This window comes from Polyergus mexicanus, unplaced genomic scaffold, assembly GCF_030449975.1.
Source record: "Polyergus mexicanus isolate NDT 795.1 unplaced genomic scaffold, iyPolMexi1.0 SCAF_24, whole genome shotgun sequence".
NCBI classification, from domain to species: domain Eukaryota; kingdom Metazoa; phylum Arthropoda; class Insecta; order Hymenoptera; family Formicidae; genus Polyergus; species Polyergus mexicanus.
Genome location: NW_027223344.1, coordinates 1,071,159 through 1,092,516, shown reverse-complemented (window position 1 = coordinate 1,092,516; position 21,358 = coordinate 1,071,159). Strand labels below are relative to the sequence as shown.

At 26.5% G+C, this 21,358-nt stretch overlaps 1 protein-coding gene across 2 annotated transcripts in view; it reads right to left on the bottom strand.

Moving 5' to 3' along the window:
* Positions 1 to 426: 426 nt before the first annotated feature.
* Positions 427 to 21,358, bottom strand: part of LOC138942932 (integrin alpha-PS2-like) — a 200,563-nt gene continuing 179,631 nt past the window's right edge. The window contains exons 6-7 of one of the 2 annotated variants that reach the window (XM_070313434.1): positions 984 to 1,036; positions 427 to 558 (exon numbers count right to left, since the gene is read on the bottom strand). In XM_070313434.1, the coding sequence (XP_070169535.1) occupies positions 1,025 to 1,036 (12 nt within the window). In that variant the 3' untranslated portion in view covers positions 427 to 558; positions 984 to 1,024. Of the gene's footprint in view, positions 559 to 983; positions 1,037 to 18,171; positions 18,393 to 21,358 lie in introns of those variants that run through there. The other variant, XM_070313430.1, reaches the window with a different exon arrangement.

Here is a 21,358-nt window from a genome sequence, read left to right as displayed (position 1 = left end):
ATAATTTATGTTAATGTTTTATTAGAACTCTGTCGCACAGGGTTAAATTATAGAAAGTGGGAAATTTAATGCTTCGAAATTGGCAAAAGGATAATCAGGATAACACGATAAGCAAAGAAAACGTGCAAATAAAAATAGTTTATATAATATAAAATATTCTAAATTGAATTTTGCAATTATTCGAAATAAGGGATTAACATCAATCACAAAACGTAGCATGAAAATTCATTAATATGAGATATATATTTTGATATATATAATAATAAAATAACATAACAGCATATTATATTTTACATAATTCTAATAGCAAAAATATTACTTGATGAAATTTTTCTCACAATATCATATACATCATTATTACCATAAAAGCTCACAATAATTGAGAATTCTGCAGAATATATCATACCATAATCACTTACACATAATTTTTTTATGCCATATTTTATTTTAAGTGCATTTTAGTCTTAAATATTATAGCCCAAATATTAAAGCAAGTTCCTTAGAGATTCTCTCAAATATACTCTCTATTGTAGAAAGCATTACGTCCATTAGATCCATCTAAAATGCAAGAGAGTAAATAAAATTTAATTTTTACTTTATTTATATATAAAAATATAACCAAAATATATAAATGATATTGTGGTTATACAATATATTCTTTATTATTGACATATTAACAATAAGTATTACACAATTTTTTACGTAAGGATTTTCTTATTTAAAAAATAAAAAACTTACTATTAGCATTTGATATTATTTTTACGAATTATTTTATATACACACAATAATACAGTTTTCGCATATATATATACAATATATAATTTTTAACAAAAACATTAAAAAATATGTAATACTGTTTGTTTCATGATATTATGTGAAGAGAGAGGAAGAGAACATTATTAATTAAATGTACAGTATACATATAAATATAAATTAATAAATATAAAAAACCAAAAATTATATATTATATAATAATTTTATACCTTAGGTCGCGAGAGGGAGAGCGGAGCAGAATTTGCTTCAACTATTGGATCAGCTATAACATCGGAAATCGAGACAACCGTAAAAACGGCAATGAACAAAAATAGATATACTTTTGTATTCATTGTTGCAAACTTACGTGCGACTTTTTTGCTTATCGTGTTCTCCTGATACTTTTGCGGATTTCGATGTATGCAATAAAATATTCATTTTTTAAATGTCGTCAAAATAGCCCTTTGACATATATATATATATATATAATATAATTGTACATAAAATATTTCGGCAACGACTTTTCAATAACGTGTTATTCAGCCTTGGTGGCGTAAACATTGGCGCGCTATTGTTTACGTATCATGATTTTGTTATTACTCATACAGCGACACTTGAATAAGAACTATAGTGGGGTGAGACGCTCCGTCGACATCAAATTCCTTTCTTATGTGTTATCATTCATACGACGACACCCGCGCAGTAAAGTAGCTGTGCGAGACGCTCCGTCGAATTCGTTTCCTAAACGCGATCGCGACAAGTACCGGAAAATAATTTGATAAGATAATTATCTACTTATCTTTTAAATACATTACCACAATAAGAAATAATTATTTCTTCAGAAATAAAATTTGGAATTAAATATATTTTCGACGCTTTATCGTTTGACTTTTAACAGCATCTAAATATGATTCGGATTAAGATCGAGCAATTAAACAATCGATTCGCAAAATCGAGTAATTAATACAAGACATCGCGATACGTCAATCGTTTAATAAATATAATTAATCATAATTTAAAATATATTTTATAAACTTTAATATTCCCCGCGTATATATATATAATATAATTGTACATATAAAATATTTCGGCAACGACTTTTCAATAACATGGTATTAAGCCTTGGTGGCGTAAACATTGGCGCGCTATTGTTTACGTATCATGATTTTGTTATTACTCATACAGCGACACTTGAATAAGAACTATAGTGGGGTGAGACGCTCCGTCGACATTAAATTCCTTTCTTATGTGTTATCATTCACACGACGACATCCGCGCAGAAAGTAGCTGTGCGAGACGCTCCGTCGAATTCGTTTCCTAAACGCGATCGCGACAAGTACCAGAAAATAATTTGATAAGATAATTATCTACTTATCTTTTAAATACATTACCACAATAAGAAATAATTATTTCTTCAAAAATAAAATTTGAATTTAAATATATTTTCGACGCTTTATCGTTTGACTTTTAACAGCATCTAAATATGATTCGGATTAAGATCGAGCAATTAAACAATCGATTCGCAAAATCGAGTAATTAATACAAGACATCGCGATACGTCAATCGTTTAATAAATATAATTAATCATAATTTAAAATATATTTTATAAACTTTAATATTCCCCGCGTATATATATATATATAATATAATTGTACATATGAAATATTTCGGCAACGACTTTTCAATAATATGATACTCGGTCTTGGCGGCGTAAAAATTGACGCGCTACACCCACAGAAAAGATTTCCGGATCTAATGCTATTACTCTTCAATCTATCATAAAATAGGATTCATATAGCGACAATCATATTTATTATTGAAAAAGGAATATTTTAATCTTAAATGGAAAATTCTTCAATCTAGAATAAAATGCCTAGTAACGCCACCGCATATCGGTTTCGCGACGGCTATTGTGGCGCTAACATCAAGTTATTCTAAATGCAAGAATATATAAGCTTAGATTTGTATATGTTACTCTTGTCTCAAGATAGTAAGACAATCTTATTTAATTCGAGAGAGAAGAAAAGGAATTATTGATTTAATTTTAAAATTGTTTTATTTTTATACTGCATAAGGTTGTAATACGATTAAATATATCAAGAATATTTTTTGTCTCGTTATCAGAAATCCTTTCTGAGAGTGTATTGTTTACTTATTATGATTTTGTTATTACTCATACAGCGACACTTGAATAAGAACTATAGTAGGGTGGGACGCTCCGTCGACATCAAATTCCTTTCTTATGTGTTATCATTCACACGACGACATCCGCGCAGTAAAGTAGCAGTGCGAAACGTTCAAATCTTCGTTAAATTCCTTTCCTAAACGGGATCGTGACAAGTATCAAGGAAAATAATTCGATTTTGTCGCCCCTTTTGCTCGAAGTAATCGGTAAATTGTCGACTCGAAGCGTGATTCTCACGTGAAGGTTCGATCGTGACGAAATTTGAAAGTGCGGGAGTGTCGTTCAAAGTATCGCGCGTACAAGTGCGGAAGTAATCTTTTAATAAAAGTGCGGGAGTGCCGTTTAAGTATCGCGTGTGTAAATCAACCTGACAATGAGAGGAGGAGGAGGCCTAGGAGAGGCATCCTGCGCCAACGGAGCAATCCTAGGGTGAGTATTTATTATTTGTATATTAGTTGTTGAAAACCGCGTACGCGCATTAATTACATCTTTTTATTTGAATAAATTAAAGAAAAAAAAATTAAAAAGAAAGACTTTTACATAAATTCTATAAAAATTTCTATATGAAGAAAAATCTTTTTATGATCTATAAAGAGGTTCTTACAATTTGCATTGTATGCGTCGAATATAAAATATTCCGTATGAAATATTAATTATATTGTAAATGCTGCTATAATTTGAGTTTTATATTTGTATGTTACAGACAACGTAGCCTCAAGACCAACAACTCCGCTGCTGCGCATCAATGCCGGTGAGTGATGAACTTAATTTTATTTTGAGGTAACGGATTCGTAGATATTGTAGATATAAATATAGATTATAGATTAAAAATAGATCCGTTGCCTTAAAATGGATGGGCTAGAAGAGATATATAGATTAAATTATATAATTTTTAATAGATTTTTTAATATGTATTGAAACATATTAAAGTATTAATTTATAATATAATTTCTCTACAATAAAGTTGTTCATTATTAGTATTAAAGCGTGGAATGTAATATTGTTGAAAAGTTATTGCGTGAAATAAAATATAATCAGAAATTTATATCGTACCATGACTTTCTCCAATGGACAGTATACGCGCTTTTAGGTTTATATATACTTTTTGATTATTATGATTAAAATGACATCAAATACAAAATACAATATAATTTGAATAATTTTTACTTATTGTTAAATAAGAAAGAAAAAATTTTTAACTGATTTTTACGTTTGTATCTAACTGAAATTTATCCGAATAATGTTGCGTTTGTCATTTCATTCGCAAAAATTTTATTAATAAATTAAAATTATTTCAAAAATATAAGAAATATATTTAGTTTAAAAATAAAGGAAATATAAAAGTTTTATAAAAATTTTTATATATTAAATAAGAGCACTTTGTTTGACATTAAAATAAATTTATATAAAATAGTTTTTAATGTGTATCGGTGCGCACTAATGCATCCAAATAATAAATTCATAAATATAAAAATTAATTATCAATTAGAAAAAGCATCTTATAAGAAATTGCAAGCTTCTCTCTGCTTACAATAATTTTAGCACCTATTATGAGAATAATTACGATTAAAAAATTGATACAAGACATAAAATATAGTTTTCGGCCTTGGCGGCGTAAACATGAGCACGCTATTATTGTTAACGTATTATGGCCTATCAATCGCACGGCGACACTCGAACAGTAAGGTAGTAAAGCGCGAGACACTCCGTCAAATTCTCTTTCTAAACGAAATCGCGATAAATATCGGGAAATAATTTGATACGATAAATATAAATTATCTTTTACATATTTTAAATAATTATACCGCAACAATAAATTTCGAGGCACGTATTTAGCGTAATGTGTATATACATTTAATCAAGAGTTGAAATGATAAATATCAAAATTGTAAATGTAAATTGTTTTGTCGCGATGTTTCTTTCCCTTTATAAATAATAATTATTTCTCTAAAAATAATTAAGATTTAATTATATTTCGTCCGTCCTGCTTTTTCATTTAACTTTTCGACGATTTAAATATGATTCGGATTGAAAACGTATAAAAAAATAGTCGAATCGCAGGTCCGAATAATTAAAATGACGATAAGTTTCGAGACATATTAATTTATTAAATAATTGATCTATAATTTAAAATATTTTGCGGATTTTGAAGCATTAAATTTCCCGTTTTCTATAATTTATCTCTTTGCTACCTCTTTGCTTATCGTGTTATCCTGATACTTTTGCGGATTTTGAAGCATTAAATTTCCAGCTTTCTATAATTTAACTCTGTGCGACAGAGTTCTAATAAAATAAAACATTAACATAAATTATATACACACAATATACTCTCTCTTTCTCTATCTCTTTGGCATATAATATAATTATATATATATATATATATATATATATATGTATATATATATATATATATATATATATATACGCACGTGTATTAAATTTTAATTTATTAATTGTATTTCTCTGAGATTTTCTATTTGTCAAGTATGATCTGTAATTATTTTCTATACAGAATCTTATTATTCCTAACAAATTTTTGATACTATTACCAAGTGACTTATAACTTTATTATTTAATTAATTAATTATAAAGTTGTCTTCTAATACTAATAAATTATTTTATAGTTTAAATAAAAATATTAAATTGCAAATTTAAAGAAATTTTTTAAAAGATAATAAATTAAAATATAAGAATTATAAAATATATTATATATTAAACTTTGAAGGTTTAGAGTTTTTATTAACTTAAAATCTTAAAATAATTTAAATAAGTAAAATTATTAAAGATATAATTATTCTAAAATATGTTAATAATAGTAATTTTTTATAATTAATAAAATTAAATTCAAAATAATAAATATTATTAAAAAGTTTAGATTTAAAAATAAATAAAAATACAGTTATATTTATTAAATTAATGTAAGTATACATTAAAATAAAAGAATTTTAGGGATTCTAGATAGATTAAGAGATAATATTAGGCATATTAAATTAAAATTAATATAAGAGTAATTATTAAAAAAAAAATTAGAGTATAGTTTAAAATGAGGAAAAATAAGGCAAGTAATAAATAAGATTAGCCTATAAATAAATATGTAAATTAAGCATAATAAATTTTTTAAAAAAATTAATATTAATATTCATCTGGTTTGGTTAATTGATGAGTATGTTAATAATATTTTAAAATTAAGTAAATTAATTATTTTAATGGTAGAGATATATGAAGATGAAAGAATTAAAAAATATATGAATAAATTATTTATTTCAATAATTGAAAATATATAAAATGGAGTAACATTTTGAATAGTTAATAAGATAAACAATGTATTTCATGGCATAGTTAAAGATATTGAAGGTATTCATAAATGAAAAGGGGGAATTCTTAATTTTAATATTAAAGATATAATAAAATTTAAAATAAAAAAGTCATAATTGTTAAAAAATAAATTATTAATTATTAAGGAAAAAATTAATATTAAAGACGCTATAATTTGAATAATATAATATAATAAAGTTCCGAACGACGCGTTAATTTCTTAAAAAATTACTGTGATTTAAGAGATAGATTCATTAGACGCGAATGACCCAGGAAAAGACGTCGCGATTTTCGCCAGCTTAATCCCTTTAATAATCGTAAGCTTATTAATTTTAAAAATCTAATGCGTCAATCCTTGTAGCGGAGCTCATGTAAAACAATGTCTTTCTTGAATAATATCGATATCTTTTACGGTAATCGAAAACAAATCGAATAATGTATCTGACGCAAGTGATTTCGGCAAAAGCGTCGCGATTTCGGCTCGCTTTATCGCTTTAATAATCGTCATCTTATTAATTTTATAAATCTAATGCGTCAATCCTTGTAGCGGAGATCATGTAGAACAATGTCTTTTTTGAATAATATCGATATCTTTAACGGTAATCGAAATCGAAGCGAATAATGTATGTGACGCAAATGATTTCGGCAAGAGCGTCGCGATTTCGACTCGCTTTATCGCTTTAATAATCGTCATCTTATTAATTTTAAAAATCTAATGCGTCAATCCTTGTAGCGGAGATCATGTAGAACAATGTCTTTTTTGAATAATATCGATATCTTTAACGGTAGACGAGAACTAAGCGAAGAATATGTTAGACGTGAAGAACTTTCTATAATTTAAAGCATTAAATTTCCCGTTTTCTATAATTTACCTCTTTGCTACCTCTTTGCTTATCGTGTTATCCTGATACTTTTGCGGATCTTGAAGCATTAAATTTCCAGCTTTCTATAATTTAACTCTGTGCGACAGAGTTCTAATAAAATAAAACATTAACATAAATTATATACGTACAATATACTCTCTCTTTCTCTATCTCTTTGGCATATAATATAATTATATATATATATATATATATATATATATATATATATATATATATACGTACGTGTATTAAATTTTAATAAAGTTTTATGATAAAGTTTAAAATAAAAAAGTCATAATTGTTAAAAAATAAATTATTAATTATTAAGAAAAAATTAATATTAATATAAAGACGCTATAACTTGAATAATATAATATAAAAACATGATTTTTTTATTAATTAATTTTATACATTAGTGACAAATAAATAAGAAATTATTGATTTCTATAAAAAATCATATTATAAATAAGTCAGAAAAAAATTAAGGAATTAAAGCAAAATTAATTAAATTTAAAACAATAAAAAATTTATTAAATAAATTAAAAAAAAATTAAAATAAATATTATAATGTTAATAATTTTAATAAATAAAAATTTTATTATAAAATTATAAAAAATTAAAAAGATTTTAGTTTAATTTAAAATAATTCATTTACATTGAAACGATTAATATTTTATAATATTTATGTACTATATATTAAAATTTTAATATATAAGTAAATTATTTTTTCTTATATTTAATAAAAATAATTTTTAAATAAAATTTTATAAAATTGAAATTATTGATTTTATATTTTAAATAAGAAATTTTTAATATATTTTATTTAGTTTTAGTAATGATATTAAAATAATTATTTTAAATTATAATTTAAGGTAATGTAAATGAATGGTATTTATGTATAAAATAGTAAATTTTATTTATTGTACATTTTGTATCAGGATTTATTAAATAAAGAGTTTATAAATAAAATTTTTCCATATAAAAAGAGTTAAATATAAATAAAGGTTAATGTTAAATAATTATTTTAAATTTTCATTTATTGAAGAAATGTTATTCGATTCTTTTGGTATCTAGTTTTTTTTCATATAAATTTAATTTAAATATAAATTGTTAATTATAATTAATTATTAATAAATTAATTAAATATAAAAATTTATATTAGAAATTTACGGGATAATCTGTGAGTTAGTTTAAATGAATATATATTAAATAAATTAAATTGTAAGTAGTACAAATATTTTTAAAATTTAAAATTTTTTGAAAAAATTTAATAATTTATATTTATTATTGATTATTAATTATATTAATTTAAAATAAATTTATTTATAAATTTTAATAATTTGAATTATATTTAAAAATTTAATTAATAAAAAAAATATTTATAATTATAAAAATTATTGATTAATTATGATAAAATTAATATAAATATTCTTAATAAAAATAAATAACTTATTTATATGAATATAATAAATTTGTTAGAGAAATTAGGCAAAAATTATATTAATTATTAATAGATTCATTAGACGCGAATGACCCAGGAAAAGACGTCGCGATTTTCGCCAGCTTAATCCCTTTAATAATCGTAAGCTTATTAATTTTAAAAATCTAATGCGTCAATCCTTGTAGCGGAGCTCATGTAAAACAATGTCTTTCTTGAATAATATCGATATCTTTAACGGTAATCGAAATCAAAGCGAATAATGTATCTGACGCAAGTGATTTCGGCAAAAGCGTCGCGATTTCGGCTCGCTTTATCGCTTTAATAATCGTCATCTTATTAATTTTATAAATCTAATGCGTCAATTCTTGTAGCGGTGATCATGTAGAATAATGTCTTTCTTGAATAATATCGATATCTTTAACGGTAATCGAAATCAAAGCGAATAATGTATCTGACGCAAATGATTTCGGCAAAAGCGTCGCGATTTCGACTCGCTTTATCGCTTTAATAATCGTCATCTTATTAATTTTATAAATCTAATGCGTCAATTCTTGTAGCGGAGATCATGTAGAATAACGTCTTTCTTGAATAATATCGATATCTTTAACGGTAATCGAAATCAAAGCGAATAATGTATCTGACGCAAATGATTTCGGCAAAAGCGACGCCATTTCGGCAAAAGCGTCGCGATTTCGGCTCGCTTTATCGCTTTAATAATCGTCATCTTATTAATTTTATAAATCTAATGCGTCAATCCTTGTAGCGGAGATCATGTAGAACAATGTCTTTTTTAAATAATATCGATATCTTTAACGGTAATCGAAATCGAAGCGAATAATGTATGTGACGCAAATGATTTCGGCAAGAGCGTCGCGATTTCACCTCGCTTTATCGCTTTAATAATCGTAAGCTTATTAATTTTATAAATCTAATGCGTCAATCCTTGTAGCGGAGATCATGTAGAACAATGTCTTTCTTGAATAATATCGATATCCTTAACGGTAATCGAAATCGAAGCGAATAATGTATGTGACGCAAATGATTTCGGCAAGAGCGTCGCGATTTCACCTCGCTTTATCGCTTTAATAATCATCATCTTATTAATTTTATAAATCTAATGCGTCAATCCTTGTAGCGGAGATCATGTAGAATAATGTCTTTCTTGAATAATATCGATATCTTTAACGGTAGACGAGATGTAAGCGAAGAATATGTTAGACGTGAAGAACTTTCTATAATTTACCTCTTTGCTACCTCTTTACTACCTCTTTGCTTATCGTGTTATCCTGATACTTTTGCGGATTTAGAAGCATTAAATTTCCCGTTTTCTCTAATTTACCGCTTCGCTACCTCTTTGCATATCGTGTTATCCTTATACTTTTGCGGATTTTGAAGCATTAAATTTCCCGTTTTCTATAATTTACCGCTTCGCTACCTCTTTGCATATCGTGTTATCCTGATACTTTTGCGGATTTTAAAGCATTAAATTCCCCGCGTTCTATAATATACCTCTTTGCTACCTCTTTGCTTATCGTGTTATCCTGATACTTTTGCGGATTTTGAAGCATTAAATTTCCAGCTTTCTTTAATTTAACTCTGTGCGACAGAGTTCTAATAAAATAAAACATTAACATAAATTATATACACACAATATACTCTCTCTTTCTCTATCTCTTTGACATATAATATAATTATATATATATGTATATATATATATATATATATATATATATATATATATATATATACGCACGTGTATTAAATTTTAATTTATTAATTGTATTTCTCTAAGATTTTCTATTTGTCAAGTATGATCTGTAATTATTTTCTATACAGAATCTTATTATTCCTAACTAATTTTTGATATTATTACCAAGTGACTTATAACTTTATTATTTAATTAATTAATTATAAAGTTGTCTTCTAATACTAATAAATTATTTTTTAGTTTAAATAAAAATATTAAATTGCAAATTTAAAGAAATTTTTTAAAAGATAATAAATTAAAATATAAGAATTATAAAATATATTATATATTAAACTTTGAAGGTTTAGAGTTTTTATTAACTTAAAATCTTAAAATAATTTAAATAAGTAAAATTATTAAAGATATAATTATTCTAAAATATGTTAATAATAGTAATTTTTTATAATTAATAAAATTAAATTCAGAATAATAAATATTATTAAAAAGTTTAGATTTAAAAATAAATAAAAATACAGTTATATTTATTAAATTAATGTAAGTATACATTAAAATAAAAGAATTTTAGGGATTCTAGATAGATTAAGAGATAATATTAGGCATATTAAATTAAAATTAATATAAGAGTAATTATTAAAAAAAAAATTAGAGTATAGTTTAAAATGAGGAATAATAAGGCAAATAATAAATAAGATTAGCCTATAAATAAATATGTAAATTAATCATAATAAATTTAAAAAAAAAATTAATATTAATATTCATCTGGTTTGGTTAATTGATGAGTATGTTAATAATATTTTAAAATTAAGTAAATTAATTATTTTAATGGTAGAGATATATGAAGATGAAAGAATTAAAAAATATATGAATAAATTATTTATTTCAATAATTGAAAATATATAAAATGGAGTAACTTTTGAATAGTTAATAAGATAAACAATGTATTTCATGGCATAGTTAAAGATATTGAAGGTATTCATAAATGAAAAGGGGGAATTCTTAATTTTAATATTAAAGATATAATAAAATTTAAAATAAAAAAGTCATAATTGTTAAAAAATAAATTATTAATTATTAAGGAAAAAATTAATATTAAGGACGCTATAACTTGAATAATATAATATAATAAAGTTCCGAACGACGCGTTAATTTCTTAAAAAATTACTGTGATTTAAGAGATAGATTCATTAGACGCGAATGACCCAGGAAAAGACGTCGCGATTTTCGCCAGCTTAATCCCTTTAATAATCGTAAGCTTATTAATTATAAAAATCTAATGCGTCAATCCTTGTAGCGGAGCTCATGTAAAACAATGTCTTTCTTGAATAATATCGATATCTTTTACGGTAATCGAAAACAAATCGAATAATGTATCTGACGCAAATGATTTCGGCAAGAGCGTCGCGATTTCGGCCCGCTATGTAGCTTTAATATAATCAAAGTTATATTTATTTACGACTTTATATACGGCTGCTCCGCCTTTAATGAACACATCGTAGAAAAAGATACAATTCGTAAGATATTAATGGCGTAATTTCAATAGCACGCAGTAAAATAATGTAGTTCCGAACGACGCGTTAATTTCTTTAAAGATTGCTGTACTTTAAGAGATAGATTCATTAGACGCGAATGACCCAGGAAAAGACGTCGCGATTTTCGCCAGCTTAATCCCTTTAATAATCGTAAGCTTATTAATTTTAAAAATCTAATGCGTCAATCCTTGTAGCGGAGCTCATGTAAAACAATGTCTTTCTTGAATAATATCGATATCTTTTACGGTAATCGAAAACAAATCGAATAATGTATCTGACGCAAATGATTTCGGCAAGAGCGTCGCGATTTCGGCCCGCTATGTAGCTTTAATATAATCAAAGTTATATTTATTTACGACTTTATATACGGCTGCTCCGCCTTTAATGAACACATCGTAGAAAAAGATACAATTCGTAAGATATTAATGGCGTAATTTCAATAGCACGCAGTAAAATAATGTAGTTCCGAACGACGCGTTAATTTCTTTAAAGATTGCTGTGCTTTAAGAGATAGACTCATTAGACGCGAATGACCCAGGAAAAGACGTCGCGATTTTCGCCAGCTTAATCCCTTTAATAATCGTAAGCTTATTAATTTTAAAAATCTAATGCGTCAATCCTTGTAGCGGAGCTCATGTAAAACAATGTCTTTCTTGAATAATATCGATATCTTTAACGGTAATGGAAATCAAAGCGAATAATGTATGTGACGCAAATGATTTCGGCAAAAGCGTCGCGATTTCGGCCCGCCATGTAGCTTTAATATAATTAAAGTTATATTTATTTACGACTTTATATACGGCTGCTCCGCCTTTAATGAACACATCTCAGAAAAAGATAGTAAAATATTGATTGTGCAATTTCAATAGCACACGATACATAAAATAATAAAGTTCCGAACGACGCGTTATATCTCCTTTCTCTATATTAGATCGTAATATCAGAACAAAGTTATTATTTCAAAATTTTTTGATCATTGTTGATTAAACGTGTGTTGAATAGAACGGTTACGAATCGAGCGGCGCGATTATTAATTATATATATTTGCTATATACGAGCCAATTTAATCGCACGTTTTAATAACTTTTAATCGCGATGTGACAAGCAGTCATTTACCATTAGACAGAATGTAACTAGACTGTCATTCGATATTTATTTTTGAAAGAAAAGCTGCGCAATATTCAATATACTTTTATATTAATATTCAATTACTTTTATATTAATATTTAATATACTTTTATATTAATATTGCGTAGTATTTCTCGATACGCGGTCGCGACGAGAACTCGGACGGTATATCTTAAATTATTAATTACTGATTATATTAACTGATTATATCGCTAATGTTATCAGATCAAAGTTGTAATATTTTAGAACTTGCCGGTCATTGATAAAACATACCGAACTGATCAAATATAGTCGTATTTAATATGCATTTTGATAATTGTCAATGGCGAAGTAAATTTTCCGCATTAATGGTTTCTTAAATCGTGTATATATAATTTCATAGATTGAAATCTATCACGACTCGTTGCTAAATCGTATTTTGTTCGAATATCACACATTTGACAGATATTTACATATATAATATGTTCTACTTACATATTCATATTCGTGCACAGTCGTATTATCATAACGAGCGGATATTAATTATTAATAATAGAGATAGCATTGTTTTAAAATATTTTAAATTGTCGAGTACCGAGCTTTTGTAACTGTATGCGATTATTCTTTTCCTGTCGTTTCCCTGTCGCAATATAAAAAATTGCGCTTTGCGTGTGATTAAAAATCAGGATTGCCGCGCGATTGTATTTTGCTCATTAATGCGTGCGTGATCATAATTAATTGTGTTTCGCGAGTGAATGTGAATGCCATTAAAAAGAGGAGGACAAAGAAGTGAGGTGGAGGAGGAGGCCCGGGGAGGCATCGGGCAACGGCGGAGTAACCGTGGGGTGAGTAGTATAAAATTTATTTAATTTCTTATTCGTAAAATATTTTGATTGCTTGTTTCTCATCGCGATAAAGTCAATCTTTTTATATTTATTATTAAGCAATATAATGCAATTAATTATTGTTCATTATTTTTCCCACTTTGAAATTGATATATAACTTGCTCGAAATCTTCGGCAAAAATTGCTCATATGTATAATCATGTATAAAATATTGTGTAATCTATAAAAATTGCAAATTTCATTTTTCCTTAAAATAATGCGGGAACAGTGTTTATTTTTACAATATTATTTTTGTATGATTTATATATATTAACGATAATGACGCGTGTCGTTTACTTTGATAATTGTGAGAGCAAATTTCTTATATATAATTATGGATATTTTGTATATAATTATACGTTGACAATTTTTCCTGGATAATTATTTCAAACATTTTATATTATTCTATTATTATAAGTTTTATATAATTTGGTTATATTTATGTTTTACAGATTTCAACATGTGTACTACAACTCCGCTGTTGCGCATCGTACCGGTGAGTCAAATTTCAATCTCGAGGTAATGAAATTGTAACAATTATAATATATAGATATACATATATATGTATGTAATATATGTATAAAATAACAAATGTGAAAAAAAGGGTCAGAGTATTTTTAAAAATATAATTTTAATAAAATATCAATTAGTAAATATATAAATGTAATTTAATATTTGACGTTAAAATATAAGGAAAAAATGGATATATATATTGTTTAATATAATTGATACGCTAAGAAATCTTGATCATCGAGTAAAGAATTTACATAAGTACAAATTCATTACCATATTTCAATATCAAAAATTTTATATTTAATTATATGAACGAAAAATATATGACCGTGTTTAATATTAGCGAATCTTAAATTTTCGCTGCAAATACAAAATGAATATTTTCAATAATTATATTGCACTGCGAATTTTGGGACTTACTGCTATCTGCGCAAAAATTTCAATTAATTCGTTTGTTAGTAAATTTATTAGTAAATCGAATAATTATATTTAAACATCCTATGCGCGTTATATCATGCGTTGTATCGTCGAGAGCATTATGTGAAACCATGAGAACATTTGTGTCGTTGAGCAAAAATTGAAAACATTGCGAGCAGGGTACAAGATCGAGGGGTGCTAAGACAATACCTCGTGGAAAAACGGATAAGAAGAAACGCAGCAGGAGGGGGCGGGGGAAGCCGGGAATGACAGAACGAGTAGGGGACGCGAATGCGCATCCCTGCCGCGGAGTCACATACTTTATAAAACGCAGTCGTTACACCGATGTCGGAGACATCGTCGAAATAGGGAGAACGTGTACGTGTGTACGTTGGCGCAAAGAAGGGGGACAGACTGGCCGGAACATATGCATCCCTTCGTAATATATCGTAGAAGAACGTCTCCAGCCGATAAACCTCCACGGAAATGAGCTTTTTTCGCCCATTTCTCTCACCGGTATGCTCGCGCGACCGCTTCCTCGCAATTTTCGATCTGTCTCTCTTCTCCCTCCATCCTTTGTCTCTTACTCGCGAAAGTCGATTTTTCTATTCTAGTCTGTGATCCAGTGACAAAAGATTTTCCTATAGATACTATTTAGATAGACGGAATAAAATTACGAAATAAGCAAGGAATGAGCGATATAAAACGTCTGTTCTATTTATTTGCAAAATTATATTTTTCGCTCATATTTTATATATTTTTTACGTGTGATCACAAATGGAGACAACTAAATATTTCACTTGCAACCTGTGCACACGACCGTCTCTTACGTCTTCATCTAACAATGTACGACAAATATTCCTTCTTTTATTACATCTTATTTGCATCTTATTTAATCTTGCGTATACTTTAACGTTCACCAATGCTGGTGAATCCAGACATGTTTGTCTGCCTACACTGCGTACGTTCCGTTGCGGTTTTGCATCTTTTTTTTAGCTATTTATTCCTTACACTAGATTCTTCGATATCTATAAAACATTTAATTCTTGAGTTTCTATTGTTTGAACTATCATTGTTACTAATTTTATATAAAATGCATCACAGAAATCATTTGCTTTTAATCGTAGACACTTTTGCACAAATATCAAGTCAATTTTATCTTGATGAAAATTAAATGAGATTCACACTTGTCATAAGTTTTTACTTTTAAATATTTTAAAAAAATTCTATTTTAAATATAAAATATGAGCTACAAGTGTTTTTGTTATAGCTAATTACAAAATAGATTTTATCGTCTATTTAGATTCCGTAATTTATAATTTGTTCGATCTCTTTAATTTTCACTGTTGTAATTTTTATCTATTTAAAATTATAAATATCGAGTTTTGCCGCGGTGATTTTTATTTTGAATATAATTTCTCTTGCAAATGTAAAAAATGCCGACGAAAGATCTAATCTGACAAAATTAAACGTAAATTTTAATAACGTAAAAACGTAAGATTTAAATTTGATCGAATTATCTGGCAATTACATATATTCTCAACAATCATAAAACATGAGAGTAATGTTAGTTTTACCTTTACTTTAGGGCTTGCTTTCATCTTAGGAATAATTAATATTCCTAGCGAATTTATTGCGGAAGCTATGGTTGTACTTGATGTTGTTATTACATCTGAATCTATCATCTGGCCCATTATTTTTCCCGTTTCCTTGAACGTATCAAGACAAGTAAGTAACTCAAAATAATACGCAATAAAGACGTGAATCAATGAATATAACATAAGTTTATGTTCCGTTTAATAATATAGTGGGTTATTATATAATATAGTAATCTTATTATTCAAGATAAGTTGTGTTTTTTATATCTTAAATTTTAATTCTAATATATAATACAATATTTGATCTTATATATATATTCTCTCTTATATAAATTCTGAATACATTTTATTTTTTAACTTTTTTAAAACCATTGTTTTAAAACCATTATTCTTTATATCTTAATTTTCTCATCTATTTAGAAATGACGATATAACGATGAAGAGATGCAGTCATATAAACAAATAGCGATAATAAATTAGCAATTTCCTGAAATTTAATCCAAGTGTATAAATCTGTTAAAATAAAGATTTGTAGAGGGATATTGCCTTATGTACATAAATAATTAATTTCTTATAAATAAGTATTTTATTTATAAAATATTTTGAGTATTTATGTTAAAATAAAAAACCAAATTAAGACAAATAACATTAAAAAAAAGAATGGCATACATTATAATTATGCCACAATCTAACATTAATATACACATATCATATATAATTATTTAGTAACAAGTTATTTAATTTATATATATACTTACACACACACACACACACACACACGTGTGTGTGTGTGCAGATTCTTTGTATATTTAAAAAGATATATTTGTTTCAATAAATTTTTAAAATAAATCTACATATTCAGAACCAAATTTTATCGTCCAAAATGTTGAAATTTATTTATGTGGAACATGTAGTCGAATTACAGTATATTCAACTTGCATTTCTACAGGTTGATTCTTTTTATCTTGAGTTTTCATTATTGTTTTTAAATTTAACAATATACATATTTGCATATGTTAATATATATTATTATGCTAATATGTCTTTTGAATTAAAATTATACATAATCTATGTTACGATTTTTAATAAAAATGTCAAATACCTATTGATATAAGTTGTGTTATTTATATCTTGTTGTAATGCACAATATAGTTTAATGTTACATAAATTCTGGAAAGTTTTAACTTTTTAAAAAACTTTGTATCTCCAATGACATTGTGATAGTTGAATTATGAGTGGACGAGATTCGATCTTTCATTACATTAAAAAATTACGTTGCGCATGTGTATTGCTTTGTTACTTTCATTCAATTGCGATCTGTGCAAAAAAAAAACCATCCATGATAATTTCTACAGATCGCCCATAATTGTTTGTTTGATCACAAAAGATAAATACTAATACAATTGCCTGTTTTATCTGTCTGTGGCGTCAATTTTTATTAGAAGACTTTAATTAAAAATTTTATATTCATAATTGTAAACATACACACAATTTATTATTTTATCGTAAAGCATCTTTGAAATTATACTTTAAACTAAACTTTGCTTATAATATAAATAAGATTAATATTTCTTTTCTGCAACATATAGTTGTGTTTTAACATTGCCATTTGAATTGCTATTTTACTCTATGTGTGTATGAACGTGCAAATAAAAATAGTTTATATAATATAAAATATTCTAAATTGAATTTTGCAATTATTCGAAATAAGGGATTAACATCAATCACAAAACGTAGCATGAAAATTCATTAATATGAGATATATATTTTGATATATATAATAATAAAATAACATAACAGCATATTATATTTTACATAATTCTAATAGCAAAAATATTACTTGATGAAATTTTTCTCACAATATCATATACATCATTATTACCATAAAAGCTCACAATAATTGAGAATTCTGCAGAATATATCATACCATAATCACTTACACATAATTTTTTTATGCCATATTTTATTTTAAGTGCATTTTAGTCTTAAATATTATAGCCCAAATATTAAAGCAAGTTCCTTAGAGATTCTCTCAAATATACTCTCTATTGTAGAAAGCATTACGTCCATTAGATCCATCTAAAATGCAAGAAAGTAAATAAAATTTAATTTTTACTTTATTTATATAAAAATATAACCAAAATATATAAATGATATTGTGGTTATACAATATATTCTTTATTATTGACATATTAACAATAAGTATTACACAATTTTTTACGTAAGGATTTTCTTATTTAAAAAATAAAAAACTTACTATTAGCATTTGATATTATTTTTACGAATTATTTTATATACACACAATAATACAGTTTTCGCATATATATATACAATATATAATTTTTAACAAAAACATGAAAAAATATGTAATACTGTTTGTTTCATGATATTATGTGAAGAGAGAGGAAGAGAACATTATTAATTAAATGTACAGTATACATATAAATATAAATTAATAAATATAAAAAACCAAAAATTATATATTATATAATAATTTTATACCTTAGATCGTGAGAGAGGGAGCGGAGCAGAATTTGCTTCAACTATTGCATCAGCTATAGCTATAACATCGGAAATCGAGACAACCGTCAAAACGGCAATTAACAAAAATAGATATACTTTTGTATTCACTGTTGCAAATTTACGTGCGACTTCTTTGCTTATCGTGTTCTTTTGATACTTTTGCGGATTTCGATGTATGCAATAAAATATTCATTTTTTAAATGTCGTCAAAATAGCCCTTTGACAATTACATTATATATATATATATATATATATATATATATATATATATATATATATATATATAATGTAATTGTACATAAAATATTTCGGCAACGACTTTTCAATAAAATGTTATTCAGCCTTGGTGGCGTAAACATTGGCGCGCTGTTGTTTACGTATCATGATTTTGTTATTACTCATACAGCGACACTTGAATAAGAACTATAGTGGGGTGAGACGCTCCGTCGACATCAAATTCCTTTCTTATGTATCATTTACACGACGACATCCGCGCAGTAAAGTAGCTGTGCGAGACGCTCCGTCAAATTCGTTTCCTAAACGCGATCGCGACAAGTACCGGAAAATAATTTGATAAGATAATTATTTACTTATCTTTTAAATACATTACCACAATAAGAAATAATTATTTCTTCAAAAATAAAATTTGAAATTAAATATATTTTCGACGCTTTATCGTTTGACTTTTAACAGCATCTAAATATGATTCGGATTAAGATCGAGCAATTAAACAATCGATTCGCAAAATCGAGTAATTAATACAAGACTTCGCGATACATCAATCGTTTAATAAATATAATTAATCATAATTTAAAATATATTTTGTAAACTTTAATATTCCCCGCGTGTATATATATATATATATATATATATATAATATAATTGTACATATAAAATATTTTGGCAACGACTTTTCAATAATATGATACTCGGTCTTGGCGGCGTAAAAATTGGCGCGCTACACCCACAGAAAAGATTTCCGGATCTAATGCTATTACTCTTCAATCTATCATAAAATAGGATCGATATAGCGACAATCATATTTATTATTGAAAAAGGAATATTTTAATCTTAAATGGAAAATTCTTCAATCTAGAATAAAATGCCTAGTAACGCCACCGCATATCAGTTTCGCGCCGGCTATTGTGGCGCTAACATCAAGTTATTCTAAATGCAAGAATATATAAGCTTAGATTTGTATATGTTACTCTTGTCTCAAGATAGTAAGACAATCTTATTTAATTCGAAAGAGAAGAAAAGGAATTATTGATTTAATTTTAAAATTGGTTTATTTTTATACTGCATAAGGTTGTGATACGATTAAATATGTCAAGAATATTTTTTGTCTCGTTATCAGAAATCCTTTCTGAGAGTGTATTGTTTACGTATCATGATTTTGTTATTACTCATACACTTGAATAAGAACTATAGTCAGGTAATTTCTCTACAATAAAGTTATTCATTATTAGTATTAAAGCGTGTAATGTAATATTGTTGAAAAGTTGTTGCGGGAAAGAAAATATAATCAGAAATTTATATCGCGCTATGACTGGCTTCATAGCGCGATATAAATGTGGACGGTATACGCGCTTTTAGGTTCCTATATATTTTTTGAGATCGCATCGTCTTTTCTCAGAAAGATCCAAAATTGATACAAGACATAAAATATGGTTTTCGGCCTTGGCGACGTAAACATGAGCACGCTATTATTGTTAACGTATTATGGCCTATCAATCGCACGGCGACACTCGAACAGTAAGGTAGTAAAGCGCGAGACACTCCGTCAAATTCTCTTTCTGAACGAAATCGGGAAATAATTTGATACGATAAATATAAATTATCTTTTACATATTTTAAATAATTATACCGCAACAATAAATTTCGAGGCACGTATTTCGCGTGATGTGTATTTGTGTTACATTTAATCAAGAGTTGAAATGATAGATATCAAAATTGTAAATGTAAATTGTTTTGTCGCAATGTTTCTTTCCCTTTATAAATAATAATTATTTCTCTAAAAATAATTAAGATTCAATTATATTTCGTCCGTTCTGCTTTTTCATTTAACTTTTCGACGATTTAAATATGATACGGATTGAAAACGTATAAAAAAATAGTCGAATCGCAGGTCCGAATAATTAAAATGACGATAAGTTTCGAGACATATTAATTTATTAAATAATTGATCTATAATTTAAAATATTTGTATAGTTTAATATTCCGCTTGTTCATAATACGCAAAATATATTTTCGGTTGCGAATTATCAGTAACATAATATTCGGCCTTGGCGGCATAAAAATTAGCGCGCTATTATTAAGGTATTACTACTTATGGTTAATCATTGTCACGGCGACACTCGAACAGTAAGGTAGTAAAGCGCGAGACATTATAAAATTCCTTTTCTAAACGAGGTCGCAACAAGTATCGGAAAATAATTTAATTCGATAAATAAAATTAATTATCTTTTATCTTGTATAGCCTAAATCCTAAATAATACATAATTATATCGCAACGATAAATT